Source organism: Xiphophorus couchianus, chromosome 4 (assembly GCF_001444195.1).
Source record: "Xiphophorus couchianus chromosome 4, X_couchianus-1.0, whole genome shotgun sequence".
In the NCBI taxonomy this organism is placed as follows: domain Eukaryota; kingdom Metazoa; phylum Chordata; class Actinopteri; order Cyprinodontiformes; family Poeciliidae; genus Xiphophorus; species Xiphophorus couchianus.
In genome coordinates, this window is record NC_040231.1 from 20,439,110 (window position 1) to 20,464,665 (window position 25,556).

The 25,556-nt window shown below is 38.5% G+C and overlaps 1 protein-coding gene across 2 annotated transcripts in view; it reads right to left on the minus strand.

Annotated features, from left to right (window-relative positions):
* The window catches only part of ankrd11 (ankyrin repeat domain 11), a 118,372-nt gene that overhangs the window by 9,473 nt on the left and 83,343 nt on the right, over positions 1-25,556 (minus strand). For both annotated transcript variants that reach the window (XM_028014710.1, XM_028014709.1), the window contains exons 3-9: positions 22,683-22,828; positions 18,152-18,284; positions 6,945-7,115; positions 5,683-5,883; positions 5,441-5,583; positions 4,597-4,744; positions 71-4,490 (exon numbers count right to left, since the gene is read on the minus strand). In XM_028014710.1, coding sequence (XP_027870511.1) covers positions 71-4,490; positions 4,597-4,744; positions 5,441-5,583; positions 5,683-5,883; positions 6,945-7,115; positions 18,152-18,284; positions 22,683-22,769 — 5,303 coding nt within the window. In that variant the 5' untranslated portion in view covers positions 22,770-22,828. The remainder of the gene's footprint in view (positions 1-70; positions 4,491-4,596; positions 4,745-5,440; positions 5,584-5,682; positions 5,884-6,944; positions 7,116-18,151; positions 18,285-22,682; positions 22,829-25,556) is intronic.

The window sequence follows — 25,556 nt, forward strand, 5'->3', positions numbered from 1 at the left end:
AAAGACAGAATTAGAAAATATTCCACACACAACCATAACCATAGTTTTATTGGATGCTTTGATACTTTACCTTTCAAAAAATGTTGGAGAGCAGGCATTCATTGAATTTAACATGGCTGATGAATTCTGGCAGTCTAGTCCATCCAGCATGATGTCAGGGTAATCTTCTGGACTGCAAGACGGGGTGCGTGGAGTCTGCATCACTTCCTCAAAGCTGGGGCAGGAAATTACAGATGTTGGTGTGGGGACCCCGGTTGGCCTGGTTTGATCTGGTCTGGGGGAAGCAGGGAGGTTCTCCTTCATTTGGTGCCCAGTCATCCAGTCCTTTGAGCTCTGACTGTCGGTAGGCTGGAACTTCCTCCCCGGAGACATCATCTGAGCAGGGAGGCCCACATCCTTTAGCTTTTTCTCTTTCAGACCCGATTCCAGGCTGTTTGATTTCTTTGTAGATAGTTCATTGCGATTTTTCTTTACTTCTTCTGTGGACTTTGCTTTGTCTTTAAGTTTTGGGTCCCCTGTTTTGGGCCTCAACCTCTCCATCTGTTTCATTTTCTCCTTTTGCTTCTTGATGCAGGCTCTTACCTCCTGATCTCTAAGACTCAGCATCTGACCAAAACTTGTCATTTGAAAATCATCATCCACCAACAGCTTTTCACGTGGACGAATGTCTTTACGCACTGGCTCTTTGGACTGTGGGAGTTTTTCATTTTCATCCTTAGCTTTAGATTTACTGTGGTCCATTCTGTTGTCCTTCTCCAATATGTCCCGATTTCTGTCCTTTTTGAGATCAAATTTGGGACTTTGCTCCTTTGATCTTTCTTTCAGAACCGTGAGCTGAGGGCTATCTTTCAAACCAGACTTCACATCCTCTCTGGAGTGCTTAAATGATCCAAAGCCATCCATATACTTATTCTTTTCCTCCTTTACTTTATCTTTATGTTTCTCTTTTTTCTTTTTGTCCTTCATTCTGTCACCAATCATACCAGTTGATTTCTCTTTGTCCTTTTTAGACATCTCTTTTTCGAATTCCAAAGTTTTATCAAAGTCGTCATCACCATCTCCCTTACCTCCGAACGGGAATGTGTAAGGGTCAGCCTCCAGAGGCATGGGCTCCTTCTCAAAGGGTAGACTCTCTCTGCGGCTATAGGACTCTCGGTTCTCCCCAGTTTTGTCACGTTTATCTCCTTTGTCTTTCTTGACCTTTTCTTTCTCCTTGTCATGGCTCTTCTTTGACGAGGAAGATGAGGAATGCCGGAGTCTCTCTTTGTCTCTGAACCGGTCCTGTGGTGTGGTTATGGACAGAGAATCTCTCCTGTCCTCAGAGATATCAGTCAGGTTCAGCGAGTCGTAGTAACTGGTGAGCACTGGCTCATGGCCTCGATCAGTAAAACTATCTGAGGAGATGTCGCTGTTCTTGTCGTTGGAGTCATCTTTGTAGTCATTCATAGCCTCCTCCTCTAGTTTTTCCAACATGGACTTTTCACTCTCACCACTGCCCTTAGAGGGTTTTCTCTCCTTTGAATGGTCTTGTTTATCTTTATATTTGCTCTTTGTCTTTTCCTCACTTGTGTCCCTTTTGTCCATCAGCTTTTGCTTGTTTTTCTTTTCCTGGTTGGAGTCCATTGACATTCTATCTTTCCTTTCCTTATATTTTCCATCGACCGAATCTTTTTTGTCTTTGTTGTGTTTTTCCAGGGAGCCTTTCCTCTCTTTCCCCGTGTCAAATGAAGCCTTGTCTTTTTTCTTCTCTTTATGGTCTTTGTCTTTTGCCTTTTCTGTGTTGTGTTTGGTGTCCGCAGAAGATTTTCTCAGCTTTTCAGAGTGGAAGTGATCCATCTCATCCTGATCAGGTGTCAAGTCTTTTCTGATGGAACCCGACCCAACAATGACCGTGCTGCTGTAGCTATCCTCGTCGTCGTCACTTTCATCTGTAAAAATGTCAGCAATCTTGTACCATGATCTTTCTCTGATCTTCTCAGGTTTTCTCTCTTCTTTCTTGACTTCTGAAAAATCCTTCTCCCTGTCAGTATGTTTATCTTGAGAGGACTTCTCTTTCTTGTCCTTGGTCTGTTCTGAGGACAACTTTCGATCTTTCTCTTTGACATGAGAGTCTTTGTGTTTGTCTTTGGATCCCTCCTTTTTGTCTTTGGTGCCCCGGTCTTCGTCTTTTTCCTTGACAGTTTTCTCAGTGGAACTTCGCTCACTCTTCTCCTTCTCGTGGTCAGCTCCTTTGTCTTTTGTTTTGTCTTTGTGCTTGTCGGTTTTTGTCTTTTCCCGTTTCTCTGTTGCTTCTCCTTTCTTTTCTTTCTCCTTTCCAGAATGGTTTCTGTCTCTGACAGTATCCATGTCTTTAAAGAAGGCGTCATTGCCGTATTCATCTCCTATAGATTCCTGCTTAATTTTCTGGTCTTTTCTTTCTTTTACACTATCATACGAGTCTTTACGATCACGACTGCTCTCCAGTGAGTCCTTGTCTTTTTTGTCTTTCACTGTGTCTGTGGACTCCTTCCTCTTCTTGTCTTTTTCGAGCGAGTGGCTGGAGTTCAGTTTTTGCTTTTCTAGCCAGTCTTTTTTCTTCTCATTTGTCTTTTCTGATGAGTCTTTTTCTTTTTTCTTTGATGTTACTTCTTTCTCTGATCTTTTGTCATTGTGCTCTGACTTCTTGTCCTTTACTTTGTTTTCTTTTCTCCTTGTTTCTTCTTTAACAGTCTCCACAATTAGCTTAACTGTATTGTTGGATTTATATTCCTTGACTTCTTTAATGGGTACATCCCAGCTGTCATCTCCATATAGGGAGGAACCAGAAGACATCTCAGAGCCCCACCTATCATGATGATCATCTGATGCACTGAGCTTTGTGTCCTCTAGGTTGAGGAAACGGTTATTAATGTCATAGCCTTCATGATCAGACTCTTCTTTCAGTGTTTTATCTTTTTTACATTTTTCCCTCTCTTCTTTGGTGTTTTTCTCTTTTTCCGCCTTGAGATGCTTCTCTTCTTTCTGTTCACTCTTTCTGTCTGTCTTTGAGGAGGATTTTTCCTTGGACTTTTTCTTTTTCTCCTCTTTGTGGGGCTTCTGTTTATCCTCCTTAGGTTTCTCCTTTTCTTTGAAATTTCTTTCCTTGTCGGATTTTGCAGGCTTCTCCCTTTCCTCTTTGTTTGCCTTATCCTTTGAAATATCTTTTGCCTTTTTGCTTTTCTCCTCCTTTGCTGTTCTGTGAAGATCTTTTCCAGATGACCAATCTTTATCTTCAGACTTTGCTTTCGAAAACCTGTCGTCCTTTTTCGAATGGTCTTTGTCATGTTTAGATAGTTTGATCTTGCCCTCAGTGGTTGATTCGGACTCAACAATTAGAGATTTCTGTCTTGAATCATCAAAGTCAAAAGAGTAGCTCTTGACGAATTTCTCATTCATGTCCTGATTGAGCACAACACTCGGAGCATTGTCTTTTTCCTTGTTTTTATGTTTGTGCTTCACTTTATGTTTCTTAATCACTTTTCCATCCATATCAGTTTTGGAGGCAGCACTGTCTGCAGTAGAGTTTTTATAGAGATCAGAGTTTTTCTTGTCAACAATGTTACTGTGCACAATGTTGTTCTTTTTCTTGTTCTCCTGTGCTTTCCTCTTGACCTGCTTTACCGACTCCACACTCGAATCAGAGTACTCAGACTCACTGACTGGATCTGAAAGAGAACTGACGTCCGACCACGTAGGCGACGACACTGTCTTCCAGCCATCTGTTCTCCACTGCTTTGGATGCTGCTCCGCTAACGAGGGTGCCTGTTTCTGAGAGTTTAAGTTTCCATGTGAGGAAGACGAGGCATTAAAGGAAGGAGATTCTTTAACGTTCATTGAAGATGAGTCCTTGATGCTGTTTGAGCCCTTGTCATCCTCGCTTTCCAAATCTCCACAATCAGAGTCAGACGTGCAGAATTTGTCATTAACTTTTCCAAATCTGACTTCTTTACTGACATTATTTTTGCTCTCCTTCTTTCGCTTCTTTTTGACTTTGTTTTTGTCTTTTTGTTGTTTAGAGCTCATGCTGCCAGAGTCTCTTGTCTTGGTGTTTGTTTGCTGGACTTGTTGCCGCGGCATGGGCGCTGGTGTGAAACACAACGTCCTGTCATCCTCGTCCGAACTGTTACTGTCAGAGATGATCCGCCTGACAGTTTTCTTTGGTGTGAGTGTGTTGCTTTTGGAATAGGTTTTAACCTCCATCTTGGGTATAGAGATGAAGCTGTTGGTCTTGCTTACAGAGTCTTTTCGGAAGTCTTTTTTCAAGAGATGTTTATCGTCTACAGGAGGGACGCGCTCCTCCTCATCATCCTCGTCGAATTCGTATTCATCTTTGACAGGCGTGACAGCAGATTTAGGTGGATCTGCAGCTTTCCCTTTTAGCTTCAGGCCCTTCTCAAACTCTGAGTCTGTGTTATTGCCATCTACAGAGCTCGAAGGGGCAAACGAGGGCGCGTCTTCCTCCTCTGAAGATTCTGTCAGACAAAACAACCAGAATCAGTACACAGCCGTCAAATATAGTGACATCTAATATAATTGAAAAATAATTAGGATGTTTAAAAGATAAAAAAATACACCAACCTGATGAACTCTCTTCACTTGAGGTGTAAGTACCTTTCCCTAGTAACAGATTCAGCATAGTTGGAGAGCTGGCAACCTTCAGTGGTGTTTCACCTCTCCTGTTGCTTTGACGTGGATCTGCTCCGTAGCGTAAAAGTAGTTTCACAACCTGAAAGAAAATAAAACTTTTAACTAAAGATTTCTGAAGAAGTGAAGTCTGCTTCCGCTGTTTTCAGAATTCTGGACTGAGGTCCTCAATTCAAATAAAAGTCCACAACAGAAAAAGAAGGAAAATTCAAGTAAATTGTTTACGCTTTTATTCACTATTAAATACAAATAATGTTGATAATTGCAAAGCATGGACTTTTTGGTGAAAATTTAATTCCCAACCACAAAAAGGAATAACGTCAATCTGGTTTAAAATCTCCATCTTCAATCTCAGTTTCCTTATTTTAGCTATGCAGATGTACTTCTCCCTCTAATAATATTAGACTCTCATGTTGCCGTGTCTCTTCCTCCATGTCTTTAGAGTTTCCATCAACTGGAGTGGCTAGTCACTAGTATTCCAAAGCCTTAATCACCTGTAAAATGTGATTATCATGTAATGTAAACCTATTGGAGCTAAAGTAGAATTTTCACACTAACCCTAATGTCACTGCCTGAAGACTTTATGTTATCTCTGGCTTCAGTCAATATGTGGATTATATCTGTTGCAACTGGATTTCTATTTGCCACAACTATTTTCATATTGCAACTATAAAGGTCTTACTGCTTTGAATTTGTCATGACATTTTTCTCTTCACTGCTTTTCTAACAATTATGACTGAATCCAAAAAACTGACTGTGTTTGTCATCTTCCCTTTACCTTGAAATGTCCATTGTTGGATGCATCATGCAGAGGAGTGTCATCATCCAGACCCTTTGTGTTGACTTCAGCTCCGGCTGCCAGCAGCTGTTTGGCCACATCATAATATCCCCTGTTGCATGCTTCATGCAATGCTGTCCAGCCTAAAGATATAAACAATCACTGTGTCAAAAGTCTAACTGTATACAAGAGAAAAGATGCAGTTGTAAGGTGCATGGCAGTAAAAAGGAGAAACCTCTCACCTGCAAAGTCTTTTACATTCACATCAGCTCCTTCACTGATGAGCTCCTTGATGCGGCGCACCTCTCCACGGATAGCTGCTCGGTGCAGTCGAGTCTCTCCACGCTCATTTCTTTTATTTACTTTGTCTTTGGTTTTAGATGCAGAGTTTGGCGTTCCCTTCTGGCCCAGACAGGACTGTGACTGATGCTTTGGTGTTGTGTCTGCCCACAGAAGACAAATGACTCAGTATAATCCAAGAATAGTCTCCTAATTCTTTTAACAATTTATAAAAATGTGCAGGGACCATTTATGTTGTTTTCTGCAAATGCTGTCAAGTAATAGGCGTTTGAAAAGCTTACAGCCACAAGGGGGCAATCACACTCCATAAAATCACAGTGCATTAAATGAAACTACTTCACTTGAGACTTTTTCATTTGCAAGATTAAACTCAAGCCTATATTGCATTTACATTATTGACTTTGTACAGCTATTGTCCAAAATAACATTTGAAATACAATCACTTAATCTAAGTCAATGCCTCTGGGCACACAGGAAAGGAATTAACATATAAATAAAAGTGTCTTTGCACTGAACCTTGCTAATTTCATTCCATCTAAAATGTCAACAGCAGGAGAAAAAAAACATAAGGTTGCAACAAGGATCCAAATAGGGGTACCTAATATATTTCCAGACAAATGAATCTGTCTACCAAAAACTGAGTAAACATAATTAATTTCAATGAATAATCTCAAAGCTCAAAGGACATTGATGAACAAGCACACACATTCTTCATGCTTTATACCATTTTTTCTGTCTGCCTCCATTTGGCTCAAATAATCAGATTGCATCATCAGTCCCAGAGTATTGCACGAGCTAAAGCTAGTCTTATTTTTTGTACAAACTGTATTTTGAAAACGACATGTTTGCTAATGCTACATGGTACTTCGCAAAATACCATCTATCACTGACAGCACGTGCTTACATTGTTACTCCGTTTATATGTGTTGCTGTTGTTGTTTACCCCTGGAATATCTAAAACTGGTTGAATACAGAGGCAGGCTAAAGAGGAGGCAAAAATCAATAGGCAAAATGCTTAAGATTTCCAAAATAAACAAAAACAAAAACCTGTGACTCATCCCCCATCTGGCTCACTTTAACCCCGCCTACTCATACTCCTCTCCCACACACACACACAGTGTCTACATATAAAGCTCCATCCAATCGTCGTTTTCTTTTCCGCCACCGGTCCACAGAAGACGTGGCCTAAATGATAAGCACGCACCTGGACTGTTGACGGTCTTCGCAGCTGTCATTTGCATGAGCAAGGCCACCTGCTGCCGCTCAGACACAGGGTACCCGGCCCGGATCCCAGGCATCCCCATTCCGAACGGCAAGCTCTTCCTGGTGTTAGTGGGCTCCTTTTTAATGCGCTTCCTCTCTGGACCTGGTTTCTCTGTGAAGTAAGCAAAAGGAGATAAGAAAATGAAGACATTTTATTGGCTGTGTTTATGTATGTGAAGACACATGTACAAGAGTTTATCAAAAAATACATTTGCCATCAGTGAGAATTTATATTCTGAGAAAAAAAAAACTACTAATAAAAGGCATATTTATAATTTACATATTTTTCTACAGTCTTTTTTTTTTAACATAGGCAAAATGGGCAAAGAGAAAAATATTTTTAAATGTGACAATCCTGAACCACTTCAGGTGTTTTCAAGCAGCAGCACGTTTCCAACTGTGAATGACTGTTTTTTATTTGATGACTATGATCCAGGAGTTTTTTTCACTGGATGATTTCTTGGCTGGATCAACCAGCTTCAGTCAAACACTTTCAACATGGAACATATCTAAACTGCACACCACTAAAGGACAGATCTGCTGATCTAAAAATTATTTTGACTGCAATGCTAATAAATGAATATCACTTTCACATGCAACTCATTTTCTCCAACATGATTACGAGTGTAAGTATGCATCAAACTTTTCAGTGGAGTCCCTAACTATTTTGAAATTGTATGACTAACGTAAAATTTGTGACAGAGAAACTGCTGCAGCTCCCAGTCTGTCTCTGAGACGTGTCCTGTTCAGATTTCCGACACAGCCCCAGGAAAGCTGCCCAGAGCTCAGATGAAACACCACTCATTATATTTTACAACCTCTAAACAAAGCAAAGAGTTTGTGAAGAAAACCACTTCTTGCGGATTTTGTCAACACACGATTAAATGCAACCTTTAGTCATTCACGCTGATATTAACCCCTTAAATGTCAACCCAAAAACAATTGAATGTAAGTCAATGGCACAATGAGGACATTTGAGGGGTTAAGTTAATGCTATGCTCCATATTATCAACAAGTCATATCCAAAAAAAGAAAATGCGATAATGCTAGCCAAGAAATACAGCACAGTACTGCATGACAAAACACTGTCAGCAGGGGAGAAAATTGAATAATAAAGATGTGAGGAAACAATAGCTCATTTCTCAACCTACTTATCCGTATGTTAGAAGAGCATATTGAAGCTGCCTTGGAGAAACTCCAGCTGGGAAAATATTTCTGTTGTTACGAAACACAGAAGAGAATCTGCAGCATCTGCCTTGAGCTACACCATCACAATACTAATGTAGTGATAATAACTGTAGAGTGGTATTTTAGTTACTTTCTCCTCATTGTTGGACATAAAAATCTGTTGGACAATATAATTATTTCTATTTGGCAAATGTAATGAAGGAAGATTTTTTTTAAAAAAAGTTTTACATGCAATCACATGAGATATAAACGGGTCTTTTTAAAACAGTGCAGCATTAAAAACATTTCAGTTCCGCTATTTTAATCTAAATTTTCCAGGCTCTGATCTGACAACAAAACATAAAGTATAACAGTTTTATCTGAATTCAAGTTTCAATGAAACACAGTACAAAAATGTACTAGAAGAGAAAAATTAGCTAACAGATGGTAATGGCTTAGAGTGGCTTAGAATAGGCAACAGTATAGTAGCATGGTTTAGTGTTTCAAAAAAAGCACAATGTTTTCTCTTTTTCACTAGGATTTTCTTTGCAGATGAGTGAAAAGAACCCCACCAAAAACCATAATTTTTCATTTTCTGCATGTGCAACTTACAGTGCAAGAGGTTTGTGGGTAGAAGTAAGTGACTGGTGTCATTAACCAGAAGCCCCTGTGGAGAGGAAGGGCCAACAGGCAGTGTTTTTGTCTGTCTGTCTCCAAGCCAATCAACCAGAATTGTGAAAAGAGGAAAAAGGGTGTGACTTGCCAAAACTGTAGTTATTATGAAATAACTGGTGTGCATTTCAACTCAACATGGCCTTGCCAAGGTCACCACTGCCTGCCAGGATTACAGGAGACACGGTGCTACTGGACAAAAGCAGCTGCTTCACGGAGACACACCCAGTAATTATTTTCAGTGGCAACATACCATCCGATGACCCACAGAGCGTACGGTTACGCATGAGTGTAGTACTTCATCACAGAGGGGCAAAAACTCCCTGTGCCAACAGGAAATTCTCTCAGCCATCAACACAAAGGCTGAAACTTAAACAGCATATCTGGATGTGTATGAACAGAGGCACAACAGCAACTGATACTTCATTTAGTCCAGGGCTGGATGCAAAGCTCGAGGCAACAAACACAAAAATACACACGCCAAGAAGGAATGAAGCCCGTGCTTCCGGTGTCAAAAGGCCTTCCAGGAAGATATTTTTCCAGTCACATGTACAGAGGAGATAAACTTTCACTCACATCTGTGAACACTTACAGCTAATGTGTCCTACAGCAGTCTTTGATACACTCTCACGTTCTCCAAAGCAGTCGCCATTTACAGGCATTCCTTCTGCAAAGACAGCGGGAACCACAGAAGCAGTCCAAACATGTTTTTCTTTTCCTGCAGCAGAGCAGTGAAACTGCTAGGCTAGTTTTTCCACGCTATGTTTACAAGATGGGGAAGCATGAAGGCAGTCTTACCTTAACGCACCCATAGAGAGCAACAATGCTGAGCAATGTACAAGTCTAAGCCTATAGCTGAATAGAGAGGCCAACTCTAGTTTGTGGGTCAGAATGAACCATACATTGGTACTATTTATGTATGTATGTTAGAGGTAGAAAACACTTCATGATTTGGCTACAATGCAGGAGGCTGTAATGCAACTGTTCATCAATTATTAAACTGTTGAGGTAACATGCCCCACCTGCACACAAACAGTCCAACCATAAGTGTACAGCCAAATCCCCAGGGAAAAATTTTCATTAATAACTCAGGAAGAAAAAAAAACATTAAAGGGGACTATCGGGAGATATTATGCAAAAGTGACTGAGCTTTATATCATGTTGTAATGTTATTCCCTCATCAAAAGCAGACTTGGAGTGTTGCTTTGATTCTTTCACGCAAATTTGAGGAATCATGGAATCTCTGGGATGTCTAAACACTTGCTCATACAAAGCGCTACATATTTACCCAAAGCTTGGCCTTAGTTCCCAGCTGAGTTTCCATGCCACAGAGCACCCCTTCCTCTCTGCTCCTCTAGACTAGCGGCAGCAGCAATTAGCAAACATCTGGTGGAACTGCATTTCTGATGAGCATAGGAACTACATGGTTCTTATGAACATTCTGAAGAACTGTTAGGAACTAAGCCGTTCCTAAGAACGCTTGTTAATGCCATCAATGGATGGCTTGGAAAAGCATTGTGTGATGACGTGCTAAAGGTGGAGTGTCAGAAAGGATAAGGGTTTTTAATAGAGACAGGGGCCAATTTCAAGGTGTTAGATATAGCAATGCTCAAAAGTCAAATTTCTTTTCAGTTATGTGTGATATATACAGCAAAGCATAGAATATAAATGATTCTCTATGGTGGAAAGTACTTCACAGTTAGAGTTGTCATGAGCCTTGTAATAAACATTAATTTCTCTGACTTTGTGGAGTTCTGACATGGCTATCTGGATGGTCTTCTTTACTGCAGGTAAGATCAGCTGTTGTGGCTCTGCCGCTGAGTGGAACTGTGTAAAATCGTTCCTCATGTTTGACATATTTTAACATATTTTAGATTACCAAGATAAAATGGTGTGACTGCAGGATGCAGTTGAATGTGACTTTAGGTGATCATTTGTGCTTTGTTCTATTTTAACCTTCGTCCAAATTGCCATGCCATACATCAACAGGAAGGTTATCAAGTCTTGGTGTTTGTTAATTGAGTCAGAATTGTCAAGATCTGCATAGATTTTATTTCCCACTCATAATGTGTGTATGGAACAATTGTTTGATGATCAATTCTTCTGATTAACTTAAATCAATAACACCACACTTGAATTTCGGAATTTGTCTAAACACACACACACGCTGAATGCTTCAACTTCTTGTCTTTTCGTTTGATGTCTATTTAGGGGACAGTGCTTTAATGTGTCTCAGTAAAATGATATTCTTCAGCTTTAAGACAAGGGTGAAACCTTACTCTCTACCCTCCTTGAAACTTGACTAACAAGATAAGAGAAGAAAAGAATAGATTAGAAAAGAAAGTGAGCTAGGGGCTGCCAGTCCATAAAAAGACCGCCTACCTGAGCCAGAGGGAGAAAAACACATCAAACGTAAAGGCCACGTTTTAATAGAGGTAGGCTTTCAAATGGCAGGCAGATAATACTACAGTGTGAGGTAACGGCAAAAAAGAACACTTTCTGCTTCAGTAAGCTAGCAGATGCCACGACAAGACGAACCACTCTAACCAGCCAGACCAGGTATGTTCGACTGCAGTACGTTAAGAGTGAAACATTGTTTGGGGAGTTGTAAAGGTAGCACAAACAGGAAGTTAAGGGAGAACTAGCAGGATATAACAATGTGTTTATTCAATGCTCAGGATAGGGCAAGATAATCAAATGTCCGGTTTGAACACAGGAACATGCAATATGCTCAACAACTAATATGAACATATCAATCAGCACAAACCTGAGCAGCACACTTAGACTATTTTATGTGAAGCAATTTACATCTGTTCATTTGGGAGTCTGGAAAATAAGACAACCTCCCAGAGCTAAATGATCACAGCACGCTATCAATACTGCCATAAATTTAGGTAAACTGTTAATGATTTGTACCAAATCAAATTGGAAAGAAGCACAGGTCAAACCTTCCGAATGCAGGTTAGTTATAACATTATGACCACTAATGACAAAATGAAGAACACCACTCAAATTCGTAAGAGGTTCTGCTGGGAAGGTCTATGTTCTGGCATTCACAGGAATGTTACTTTTGATAACTACCTTGCTGTAGATACCTAAACAATTCTGTTTTCCAGTCTAACCCTTAAAATACATTAACATCACTTTATCCCTCCCCTAACAGGACAGCAGGGGGTCTGGCTAATTACAGCTTAAGAATGGCTTAAAGAAAACAACATGGCTGTTTTCAAACATGCACCAAAGTCTTGAAATGTTGCATCGTCGTGGTCTGTCAGCTGCATTTGCTGAAGGCTTCAACTAATTTTTATATAATCTAAAATAATTAATCATATCTTGGGAGAATAATAGTAAGATCATGTTTAGTGAATGAGGAACAGTGTGTACGTTTTGCCTATAGTGGATAAGGTTCAATAATAACTATGATGAACTTCATATCAAGGAGAACAAGTGAAAGAAAAGCATATATTAATGCTAACGTGGTGAGATCTGTCCTCTGACTGTATTCTAAGGTTGCAGGTGACCCTAAATTGACCTTATAATGTTTACAGCTGTGATTCTTGTTCTTGTGTCGCTAATTTGACCCCTTGTGGACTGAGACTTCTGTTGGGATCAACCCAACAGACCAGTATTTTTACCATTGCTTCATAGTCCCCAACAAATTATGTAAGACAGCATTTTTGCATGACATGCTTAATCTAGAAAGAAAGAAAAGTTGATTTACTTTCCACAGAAATTTGAAGAAAAATAACTTAATCTGACAACTTCAGAGCACCAAAGATACAGCTTTTCACAATTTTCTGTTTAGTATACAAGTAAAAAAATAGTGATGTAATAAAAATCTTATTATATCTATAAGATAACATTTATAACCCAAAAGAGGACGAGATGATGCAAGAATAATTTGCTGCTTCATTGGTTTTTTCGGGGCTTTCCTGATATGGAACCATTACTTTCATGTATAAACAGTTTTTTTTTTTTTTTTATAAACCTTCATAGTTACCTCCCTCAATGTAGTCTGAACTCTGGTGCTGCTGTGCTTTAACAGGAAAGAAAAAGAGGAAACGAGATGATCTCAAGAGGGAGGAATTCTGCTGTTTAGCAATTCTCAGGACGTGGTCATGGATTGGTTAGAGATCCTAAACACTGATGAACGGCAATAAAAGCTCAGGGTGTGCTGACAACATCATGAATTTTTCAACCCATTTTCTCTCACATTGTTTCCCCCTCTCACTTCACTATTATCTTATACATTAAATTTGCAAAAAAAATCACATTGTGATTAGAAGTTGAAAGGACACCAATGCATATTAAAATATAAAAATTTCCCAATCTAAAACAAATAAATATAACAAACTTTTTAAAATCATGCAGCCTGATCCATTCTGAAAGCTTTTTATCTGGAGATGTGATTGCTGTGTTTATAAATATGCATTTTTGTTCACGTGGTAAGTAAAAATAAAAGTCAAAATCTATTCTTTGCTGCTCTGAAATCGCCTTTATATAGTTCAGAAGAAGCCAGTGGAAAGACGATGATTATATGCACACTTCTACTGCTGATTGGCAAAAATCAGCTTAAACTGGAAACACAAAAAGCAAAAACAAATTAAACCACAATAAAGAAGAAGTGTGAAATATGATAAGGAACAAAAGCAAAAGGCCAACATCATTGGTCAGACAACCACCGCACGATTCTCTGAGCCAGCTGAGCACAAATATCTGCTACATTTCAGTCGTCTTAGTGATTGGCTTCGGCTTTTGTTAAGCATCACAATTATCTCATACAAATTTTCCTTTTGTCTGCATTATTTGCAGAACAGTAAAATGCGGATGTCATTATGACTCTACGACAAAGTTGTTTCATTGCAAACAGGTAGATGTCATCCGGTGACAACTTTTTCATTACAACCTGGTTTAGATGGAACCACTAAAATATATTTTTTTTATAGTTGGATGGGGAACTCATTAACTGAAGTCTGTTTTTGCTATGCACCCTAAGCAGAAAGACCTCAACACTGTTTATTTATTGCAGCTCATATCATCATAGCTTTCACCAACATTATCACATATGCATGTTTTCCTAATATCGTCTTGCTCTACTCCAGTGTCTACCTCTGGTAAAACACTAATCAGTTTCATGCAACTTCTAAGTCCTGAAGTTTCAACACGTGTTGCTTTTTAACTTCTGAATTGTGTCACATTCTCATTCTGTGTCTCTCCCTTAATGGAAATTTGTCATGTTGAAACTGAGAATGCAGTTGCATCTTCTACTAAAGAGTGAGATCATCATCAGTCAGGAAACCAAAATGTTCAGTTACTGTCGAATAGGCCCCTTAGAGATCACAGTTGTGTGATCAACACTCAACCACTAACCCCTGCTCTGCAGATCATATTGTCATTCACGAATGACAAAGTGATAGATCACATGGTTGTGTGAGCTTTCAGATCAAGATCAAGATTGTGGGCTCAAAGTGTTGAGGCCAATAACTCAACAGCTCGGACATGAGAATGTGCAATAAAAGTTGCTTTGGGCATTTCCCCAACAATACATAAAAGCTAACTGAGCAAATAAAGCCAAGCTATTAAGTGAAATTTGGGTGCTATTAGTCAATCATTTGCTAAACAACAGCACAACCTTTGCTAAACACCAGTTCTGGGTGTTAGCCTTTGGCTTTTCTTGTATCCAGCAGTCTGCAGCCAATAAGCTTGATTTAAAACAATGCTTCTTCCATCTGCTGAGACTCAGGTTAGAGAACGCTGCTAATACTGCCTGAGTGCTACACGTCTGAGGCTCAAATGCAACTCTATAGCAATATATGTAGGAATTAGTTCCCCAAAAATACAAAGTATCCCATTTGGGATTACTTTGACTTTAATAAAAAGATAAACCACAACATGTAACCAAGGCAGTTTTGTACTTGCACAGTTTCAGCAAACATGACAAACTTGCATGAGGGTTTACCATCCGGCTGATTACGCTATGCAATCACCAGGTATTGCAACTCCATCAGCAAGCTCTGAATAAGCTTTTCACCAGCGGAAATATAGGTAAAAACAAAAACGACACAGCGCACATTGGATGTATTTATCTCGGAAAGAAAAAAGAATTCCAAATGAAGTCCTAAATTGCTGGAAAATATACATATCAGCCATAATCACACCTTCTGAACTCACCACTAAAAATAACCATCTGAGCACACTGCTAAATCCAAATAACGACAAACATGGTTGTTTTTCTTGTCAGAGCATTTCTAAGCTTTATCCAAAATAAATAGCTCCTTATCCTTTCTTCTGCTTATGCTATTTACATATAGTTTTACTGTGCTTCTCTCATGTATTACCTGTAGAGTTATAACTGTAATTTTACAAAAGAACATACGTTCACTTAATAGTTTTATTTTAAGTTTTTGTTTACTTTTATATTTGTATTTTCATACTGGAATCTGTGAAACAGATAGTGGAATGGCCATAAGCACAATTAAACTGAGGAAAAACCAGCCTTTGCTTGTCACCCCCCTCCATTGCGGTTATAATTTCAATAAATGTATTTTCTGAATGATACTGCTTTTCTGTTTTAAGTTTTAATAAATAAATTGCACTTGGAGTCACCGTGAAAAAAAAATGTAGGCTTTGCTTGCAGATGGAATACGTTTGTGCTCGTCATTAATAATATCATTAGTAATTTTTTGCATGAAACAATAACAAATAATGTTTCTTTTGGCTTCAATCCAAAACATAATTAAGAGTGTAACTCATAGGCAAAAGAAAAACAATAAAATAAAAAATACATAAATCAAATCAAAACAATAAAAATTGTTCCAAACCACTATTAAAATGCTCAACCTATTGTTCATGGTCAAATCCATCCAATTGCCAAATTTTATGTTATATAATGAATATTAATTTTAAATTTTATAGCCTAAATTGACGAGAAAGTGAATAAAGAAGAAATTTGGGTACTGTAGTTCAACTGACAATTTACTACATAGAAGTAGAGTAATGCTGTACACCACTGGTAAGTCAGATTTGAACTAAGTTGGGTTAAATAAACTGAAGCACGGATCTGTGTTGGAGCCAATCCTGACCTAAAAATGTAAAAATGTTTTTCAAAGCCTAAAACTAAACAATAACTGGTAGAATAACTATTGCAACTATGTATTAAATACATTATGACGAACACCACCACAATCTGTTTTGTTCTTGTGTTTAAATGCATAAAATGTTGAATAATAAATAGTTTTCCTGATAGTTAAGCATGAATGTTAGCAAATTCAAGTAGTTTTCCAAGTTGCAAAAAAAAAAAAAGTGTTAGTTTGGGTGTGCCTTGATTCTGACTCTGGAGACAAATACAGAGATGGAACTGGGGTGAGAAAGTCTCAAAAGCCCAATAACATCAACTCGTTAGTAGGGATCCGATCAGGTTTTTTTGCTGCCGATTCCGATACCGATCACCCATGAAAGCCGATCACTGCTGATCACTGATCATTGATCGGCCGATTACGGCATGTAATCATTGTGATCATTGACCGATTACATGCATTGGCTGATAATTTTTCGCTTTAGGTATAAATGCTACTATGTGATCTGACAAAATTAAAAAATGATCTGGTAATAAATTCACCTAATTTAGACATAAAATATGCAAAAGAATTGCAGGCACAATACAGCAACTATTCAGTCAAAAGGACAACTGAAAAACCTGCAATCAGTAAAATAATATTTAACAGTAAGGTTCTCTGCACCCTAAATTATACATGAGTCAAATAAATCTCACAACACTGCATGCATCAAATAATGTCAAGAAAAAACAAAACAAAAAACATTAATTCGAAGTCAAATGCTGGTTGCATCAAAATAAACAATCCTGAGTTACTGAATCAAAACTTCCTGAGAGCTTGTCTAGCTGATTACTGCTGGTTCTGATTGGCTGTTTTTGACTGAGTTGAGTAATTCTGCAGGACACGGAGGAGGCAGAGGAGATTGTTTTTTTTTTTTTTCAGAGATTATCTGTCTTATGCTAGGACAGCAAAAGTTTTAATACATATGTAAAATCTTCTTTTGTTTAAGTTAAATGCTGTAGCTTTAAGCAGATGTTCGGTGTGAGAGTTCACTGCTGGGTGAAGCAGAAATGGCACTACGTCTGTGAAATATTACTACCAGTATTGTGTAGCGGCGGTCCAACAGCGAGAGTGGTTCAACAGCAAGAGCAGATCCTGGTCTTACAGACTGCGAAGTGAGATAGAGGTTATTGGTTTGTGTGATCGGCAACAAGAGACCATGATCGGCAATCACCGATCATACACTTTTTCATGGAAATTGGCCGATTATGATCGGTGGCCGATCGATCGGCACACTTCTACTCGTTAACATACTAACAAGTTTGTGGAGCTATTGTTCTTTAGCTGAGGGTTCACACCTCCCCTCATTTTGGGGATGGGTGGGGAGGTTGACCTCTTTCTGGGTAAAACTGGTTGGCAAATAATATTAAACCAGATGATAAAGCAACAATAATTATATGCAACGTCTGTTGAAAGAGATAAAAAAAAAAAACATTCTTCCCACATCAATATCAGAATTTTAAAAAGGCATTCTTAAAATGACTGCACATGTATAAGAGTAGCAATCAAAGGAGCAATAATGACACATATTCAATAAAACACACTCAATAAAAATATTCTAGGGCTCCATAAGTCCTCTGAAGCACACAGTACCCAAATGCAACCCCACATATGTACTAAAAATACATTTTCAGTCTTATCAAACACAACCCTAAACCATAACAGTCTTGTGTTGCAGTACTTTATTTTCTTTCCCTATCTGCAGCACAGAGCTCAGAGTGGTCACTCAGAATAAAGCAATGTAGCAACTCAGCCAGTGTTGAATACGAAAACTGTAATCTAAGCCTCTGTTTAGCCGTAGAATCAACAAACTAAATCCTGGGCCATTTAGACCCAAAGTCAAACAAGAACGAGTTGTAATGCGTTGTTCCCTAATCAAAAATAATCAGGAAACCAGACCTGGGCAGGTCTGTAAATGTTACCATTTCAATGTTAACTGGATCATTGTCACAGTGTTTTTCCCCCTCCTTTCAGAAAGCAGGTAAAACTCCTCAGTTCTCCCAGACAGACAGCTACCTTAAAGCTACAAGAACTTTACCTCCACAAAGCCCAACCTCCTTTGTGAAAGCACAACAACTTCCCATCAACCTTAGAGGAAGTGATGCAATGCAAGTCCCTGCCTCTCTGACTTGCGCTTGAAAGTCAACATGAAAATGCAGATCAGATGCTCAGACACAGTGCAACATTCTCCTACCTGAGTCAGAATCTTTCTGGTCTCCATTTGCTCCGGCAGTGAAGGGTAGCTTCCTTTTAGGGGCCTTTTCTTTCATCTCTTTGACCCCATCACTGCGATCCAATTTGGGAGTTTTATTTGTCAACACTTTATCCTGCAAAAGAGACAAAATAAATTACTAAGACTACTTTAGACAGCACAGAGAACATATGCAGAGAAGAAGCAAAGGGAAGGCGATTTCAACTCCTGCATATCTGTTAAGAGTAAAACTTAAAATAGACCACAGCAATCTGTGGTTCCTGCAGTCTACTTAATTTTCAGTGCCTTTTTCTGCCCTAACTTTTCCAACCTCCGTGGGGTTTTCAAACCATTTTTCCATGAAGTTCTTTCCTAGATTACCTCCCCACAGTCACAAAAAAGAAAAAAAGAAAGAAAAAAAAAACATGGGGATAAGAGGCCAAGCTGACGCCTGCTCGGTTCTGTGGCCTAAGGCTGCTGGAAACAATCACGGCACCAAACTTATCAGCCATCAACAGATGTAGATACCTTCATGTGCTTCCAACCTGTGTTGCTGTGTTTTAATAGTTTGGATCAAAAACCAGGAGGATTAGAAAATTTGTGGTTAACCATCTTTTCCTACGTATGGCACAATGCAAAGTACAACAGCGAATTAAAACTTGACAATTATGAAATGTTTTAAAGCTTGTATTTAAAACAATGCGTGTCACTAGGCTGCTTCCTGGTGAAGTGAAAGAGGATGTACTAAACAAGCACAAATAAACCAAATTAAACCCCACTTTTCAGCTACTCATTTTCCTGCAAACTCAAACGTTGTCATATTTTCTCTTAGCAATAACTTGCAGCTATGTGTTAGATAACTCCTAATCCTGCAAGGAGACACGTCAGGCCGGCTGAACCACTGTTTGCATCAAAATCATGTGCAAAAAAAAAAAAAGGCAGGACAAAGTTGGGGTCTGATCTGCTGCTGGTGACACGAAGTTAGCCACAATGTTGAATCAGTTTCTCTGAATAAAGAGGAAGAGAACACATGTAGCACAACACTCACCGTTGTCACTGAGCCGATTCTACAACTCCATCTAGATATGTGAAAGCACATTTGTAAGCCTGCTGAACACCTTCTGCTTTGTTTGGTTTTAGAGTTACCAAAGAGAAACAGTCGCAACTTATTGAGGATGTTTTATTTTTTCCGTCTAAGACAGAAAGGTGTTAAGGCTGCTTTCTGTTGCATACGTCAATTATTGCACAACCTTAATGAGTGCTATTTCACTTGTTATTTAAAATCTGTTAACACGATTGCTTTATAAGAAATCTTTATCTTTCTTAAAATATTTTTTAAACCTCAGAACTGTTGCTGACTGGTTACAAAACTACTATCAAAGGTAGTATTTTAGTTTTGTATAACATTCAGCTGTGCATTCATTTTATTTTGTTTTTTTTTTCTAGTAATTTGATCAAAACAATTCTATTTTTCTATTTTATTTTCCAATTGCTATCAACAGTGCAACTATCATCAGTGTTACTGTTTGAAACATCACAATCATAAATGACTATTTGGATCAAATTTTTGATTATTTTTTGAATATCATATTTCAGGTGACATTCATTGACATATGGCATGTAAGTGTATTTTGCCCAGTTGGATGGTTTCCAATTGCATTTGAACCCATCCAAATGCAATGGATGGGTACATAGTGTTTCAAATTGCATTTGAAACACTGTATATATTTAATGAGATGGTAAAGTGCAGAAAAAAGTGGGGAAATTGTAATGATGAAAGTTAGAGTCAAGACAATGTGGTTTACTTGTAATCTGTATCACCATCACAATATTTAGCAATAGGGTCACGTTTACACCTTTTGCTGATATCGAACAGCTCAACATGAGAGCCATAGAATTACTGCACCTACTGAAATGTATCTTTTGATTAATTTCTAATACAAATATTGCAGTTCCTAAGCTGACCCATCAGAACATACCGTACTCAACTATTTGAGAGGGGTGTAGCCTCTCCAGCTTTTGTTTTAAAAGGAAATGGACAAATGTGCAGAAGCAATTAGCACTTTCCAGGCCGTGTCCTAGTAAGTTTAAATAACCTTTCATCAGAGACACTTTAAATGCACCCTTCGCTGCCAAGTTTGTGGAAAACAGAACCTGTAAGAGCAACTTGAAAACAAGTATGATAATGTTAGAAAATGTAACGGATCTGCTAGTTTTCTGGAAAATATCTTATCATCATCATCATTACTGAAAAATTATGATACGCCTGGTATATATATATATATATATATACACACACACAATATTTCATAAAATAAATGTGCTTAATTAATCACACATTTAAGGAAATCAACTACAGGAAATTAACTTTAAGACATTGACTAGAAGAAATCCAAATTAAATCTTTGCTGTTTTGGAGACATGAGAGAAATAGTTACAAAGCTTATAAATATCTGTAGATATTTTGCTACATGGTAAAGATATTTTTGTCCAAGAGGTTTAGGATCATGACGAAGACACACGTACACACTCAACTCAGCTTAATTAGCTGTCCTAGCTTCTCTTCTCATTCATCCCAAGGCTGGATTTTCTATTATGTGTCAACTCTTCAAGCCCCTCCCACTGTCCTGCCCTGCCCCAGTCATAAGACCATGACGTCATGGTACAGTAGAGACAAACACTGTCTGCTACAGTGAACTAATCTCTCAGTCTACACTCAGCTATACAAAGGCTTCTGCACCAGCACACATAAAATAAGCAAAAGCATGACGGAGATAACTGAGCAAAAGCTACATGTGAGCTAAGAGGACAGCAACAGAATGTGTAAATACTTCTCTAAAGCAGACAGAGGGAGGGGAAAGCACTAAGTGAAAATATATTTTTGTTAAATTAAATGTTAACGCTTTGACAAGAGGTCTTTCTTTTGATCTTTTTTTTTGTTAGATTATAGCCTATTTGGTGGTCTCTTAACAGTGACTGCTCTTTTAATCTCACAATTTTTTCCCACCCCCTTGCACCTTTCCCCTCCTTCCCTCTCTCTCCCTTTCCCTCCCTCCCTCACTCTTTGTGGCAGAGTCTGATGCAATCCTTTGCAGAGGGCTGTAAATCTACGCCTGCATAAGCAATGCCTCTCTTTGCCAGTCAGTGTCGGCAGGTTAACTGTTGATGGAAACCATGACCATCATCGCGCTGTGCAAAACATTTTGTCGATCTGCACGGTAAAGCTCTACCCACGTACAATTAATGGGGACACCGTCCCCATTCTAGTTCACATTAAACAGTGAAGGTGTCTGATATGGTAGAGCTCAAAGTGTACTTGTGAAATCTGCCTGGAATACATTGTTTTCTATGAGTTACTCATGTTAAAAAATTCAAGCATGAAAAAGACGTTACATAACTGTGTTAATAAGGATGTGGTAACATTGAGAATTGAGCAACAGACAAACATAAAAGATTGTAGGTGCTATACGTTACGTATGATTTTGAAAGCATTTATTAAATCATCCATTGACATATTAACTTGGATGATGAAGAAAAATACAGATATAACTGATGAGATCAACTTTACGTGCATAAGTAAACAGAGACAGTCCAACTGGACATGCAGATAGAGATTATATTTTAAGCTTTACTGTTTTATTTTCACTATATTATACAAATGCTGATAACATATGCTTTTACAGAGCTTTCTAATAATTACCTGCAAATTAAATGTTTTAAAACATTAACTTTGTATGGTTAAGTGTAACAACGACTGAAATAACCTCACTATTTGGTACAATCTTTTATAGTGACCAATTCTACAAGATTGCACCATTTTATTCTCATGTGGCAAGCTTCTACTTTCATGGACAACAAGCTATAGTTATTTTTGGATTAGGCTGTCTCAGTGCTTTTTGTCTGTTTCTGTAATATCCCAGGCAGACTTTTTAAGTGAAGTATACTGTCTCAAAAACATCCTGATTGGCACATCCAACACCAAATTGCACTCATGAATGCATAAGATTTGAAAAGCAGCAGTAGCCAGAGAAACATCCCAACTCCGTAGTTAGAAAACAGTCTTACAAAATACTAATTTTCATTCCGATAAACTGGGACGTAATGAAAACACTGCAAGTTAATTTTAATTTGGTCAGTGAGAGTCAACAGCCATCCCATCCCTTTGCTGGTTAGACGCTGAACCCTGGATGCATTTGGTGACCTGACACCATCTCAAGTGGAATAAATCTGGTGAAGTGGCCGTCTATATGGCACTTAGATGAAAAATGTGCAAGGGAAGACAAAACAAGGAAAGAACGCAGACAGTGTAGTGAAACTGTAATGGAACTATAATCATGTAATCACTGGATGTAATTCAGGGTAATTCCCAGGTTATTTTCTGATATTTGCCAAAAGTTTCTGTGTAGTCAAGTGTTATTCAAGACGGGGTTTATAAGAACAAATATTTTATTTAAGACTTTTGCTGACCAAAAAAATTTTTCGCTTACATCTGGGGACAGCTCCAAATCATAACACTATAAAGGGTTTTCCATACCTTTTTCCCACCCTGCTTTTCCACCATGTCGGTGTTAAGTGGGAAGTGGTCCAGCTGGGGGGTTTTAGAACCCCCACCTTTGGGCATCGTTCAGATCTCCCCACGCCAAGCTTCATTCACGCTGCCATTGCATCGTCATCGACAGTCTGTGAAACAGAGAGAAACAGAAAGAAATTGTAAAAGGAAGTTAGCACCTGGGTGCGACATGACTATTAACTCGTTCACACAATGTAGTCATCAACACGAAGCTGGGAAAACCCACATAAGTTCTCCAGAGTTTCTGTACAATTCAGGAAGTTAAATTTGAGTGGTAGGACATGATTTAGACTTTCAAGTCAAAAGAATGACAAAATAAAGAGTTATTTATTGATAATCGTTTGGATTCATTTAAAACTAAAGTCTGACTTTTTATAAGTCAATTCGTTAAACATAATATATCCTCAAGTTGGTTTTTGTTAGATCTGGCATTATTCTCCATTGCTTTTATATCTAGTCTACCCAGTTTTGCCCCCTCAATGATTTTTTTTTTTAACCCGTAATGGGCACTGGCAACACATTTAGGTCAAATATTAAAACCCTTATTTCAAAGCCAAACCATCTAAAATGCAAAGTTAGCTATGATGAAACATACTGAACTGATAGTCGATAATATATCAAGAACATTTTGAATATAAAGCCTTAAACAAAATACACAAAACAGTCTCATGAGAAGAACTAGCAGGTTTACTGAAAAATTTTAATATTTTAATTTTACCAGTTTATAAAGCCTGAATTGCTCAGCAGGCAGTGCATTTCTCAAAACAAAAAGCAAAAAAACAAAACACCCCACTAGAATTTATATATATAAAAAGAAAAAGAATCAGTGGTAAAGGCAATGAATAAATATAGAAAACTAAATGTAATCAAAGATTTATCATAGAAAATCTGGACACTGAAGACAAGGGCTTAAAATGGAGATATCTGATGTACAAAAAATGTCTTTTTAGGAACCTACAGAATTAAATCTAACTCAGTCTGCCAAATTTTAAGGTGGCACAAACACATGAAAAATAAAAATAATTCAAGGATAAATAAACTGAATGTTCTAATGACAACTGGGGAGGCCATGCAACATGTAGTGTAACCCCATGTTTTGGAATCCAAAGCAAAATCAAGACAGCCAAGGAATGTCTTCAGAAACATGACAGGCATGTCTAAACAAAAACCCAAACAGCCACTTACAGCTACAGCAAGCCAATCTTTGTAATTGTGGGCTCTAGTATGTACCAATTTACAACATACCTACCATTTTCACTGAAAAAGTTGGGCCACCACATAAACATCACCAATAATTCTACCTGCTTAGGTTAATGTGAGCAGTTTCCAAGCAGTTAATATTGCTTTGTTTTCAGCAGCATCTTTTGTGGGGAGTGGTAGTGCAACACAAGAAAATGTGCATTTCTATCTACCTCCTTCCTGCATACAGTAGCTCTCTAAATTCTTCTTTCAATAAAACATTTTCTTCTCTGCGTCAAAGTATGATCGTCTCTGTGACTGAGTGAGTGAACAGATGAGACCATGGCAGCATTATTTTTCCTCTACTGAGACACCAGCACTATCATCCCTGGCGCCACTTCCACATCCCGCCCTTCCCCCAACCCGTTCCCTCCACTCTGCTTTATCCTATTGAAGGAACGCTATTTATATCCTTCCAGTCAAATCAGTCACTTCAAGGGAGTCAGCAAGCCAACCAGATCAGCTTGGCTAAAGTGGACGACAGATTTGCCCCATTTACTGTTGTATGAAAGAGAGTCGCAGCAAACCCCGGGCCCCCTTCCTCTCTTCTGGGCTTCATTGTTACTCCCACTGTGTTACTGGTAGGCAATCAACTTCATGTCCTCTAAACTCCCACATCTCACCACAGCAAACAAAGTGGCAGGAAGGTCGTCTGCTCTGAGAAATAAACAAACCTTGCAGCAACACAGACGCACACCTCAAACTAGGTCAGCTGGGCTTCTAGAACAATAACGCGCACTATTTTGGGACTACTATGATTGATGGTTCTAGCAGCGGAGCATTTCGCTGATTTGCGAAACACAAGAAAATGATGCTTGCAAGTCGGCGGTCGCACAAAGACACACACGGAGACAAACCCTGTTCACAACCACAGGCATCATTTCCTTTGTAATTCTATCCCAGTCAAGACTTACAAAATATCTGCTGACACCGTGTGTCTTTGTGTATACTGTATGCGCAGAAGCTTATTTCCTTCACTTGTATAATTCTGTGCACAGTGAGGCGGACATTTGAGAGACCCCTGCCCAAAGAAAAAGGTAGTTTGTTTGTAATTTGTCAAGTTGGATTTATTTTTAGCTCTTCAACTTTAACAAGACAGACATAAAAAGAACACAAGTTATAAATGTGCCTGCCACGTTTTCTTGTCTCCCAGTGAGAAAAGAGTAGGACAAGAGTAGACACCAAAACACTTTGAACAGCTGTTTCCACCAACACTAAAACAGAAAAAAAAAACTATTTTTAAAAATTTGTGTCACGCCATTAGCTTTAATCCTAATGCTGGTAATGTGCACAATTTATGTAATGACATTCAGCTTGTTAAACAATCCGTTTCCATGAAGAAAAAAAAGGTTGAGTTTATAGAGATAACAAAATAACTTAAAATTATGGATACAAATAAATTAGTGACCAGTGTACAATGGAAAATGAAACAGTTTAGACAAGACATTTCAATGGTAAAAAGCAACTTCACATATTGAATGAGACAATAAAAGTTTATGAATCTTTCTTTTACTGCAACTACAGCTTTTAGATTCTGTCAACATGAAGAGGCTTCATGCTTGGCGTCAGTCAGATTAGTGATGCTACCCAGCAGGACGA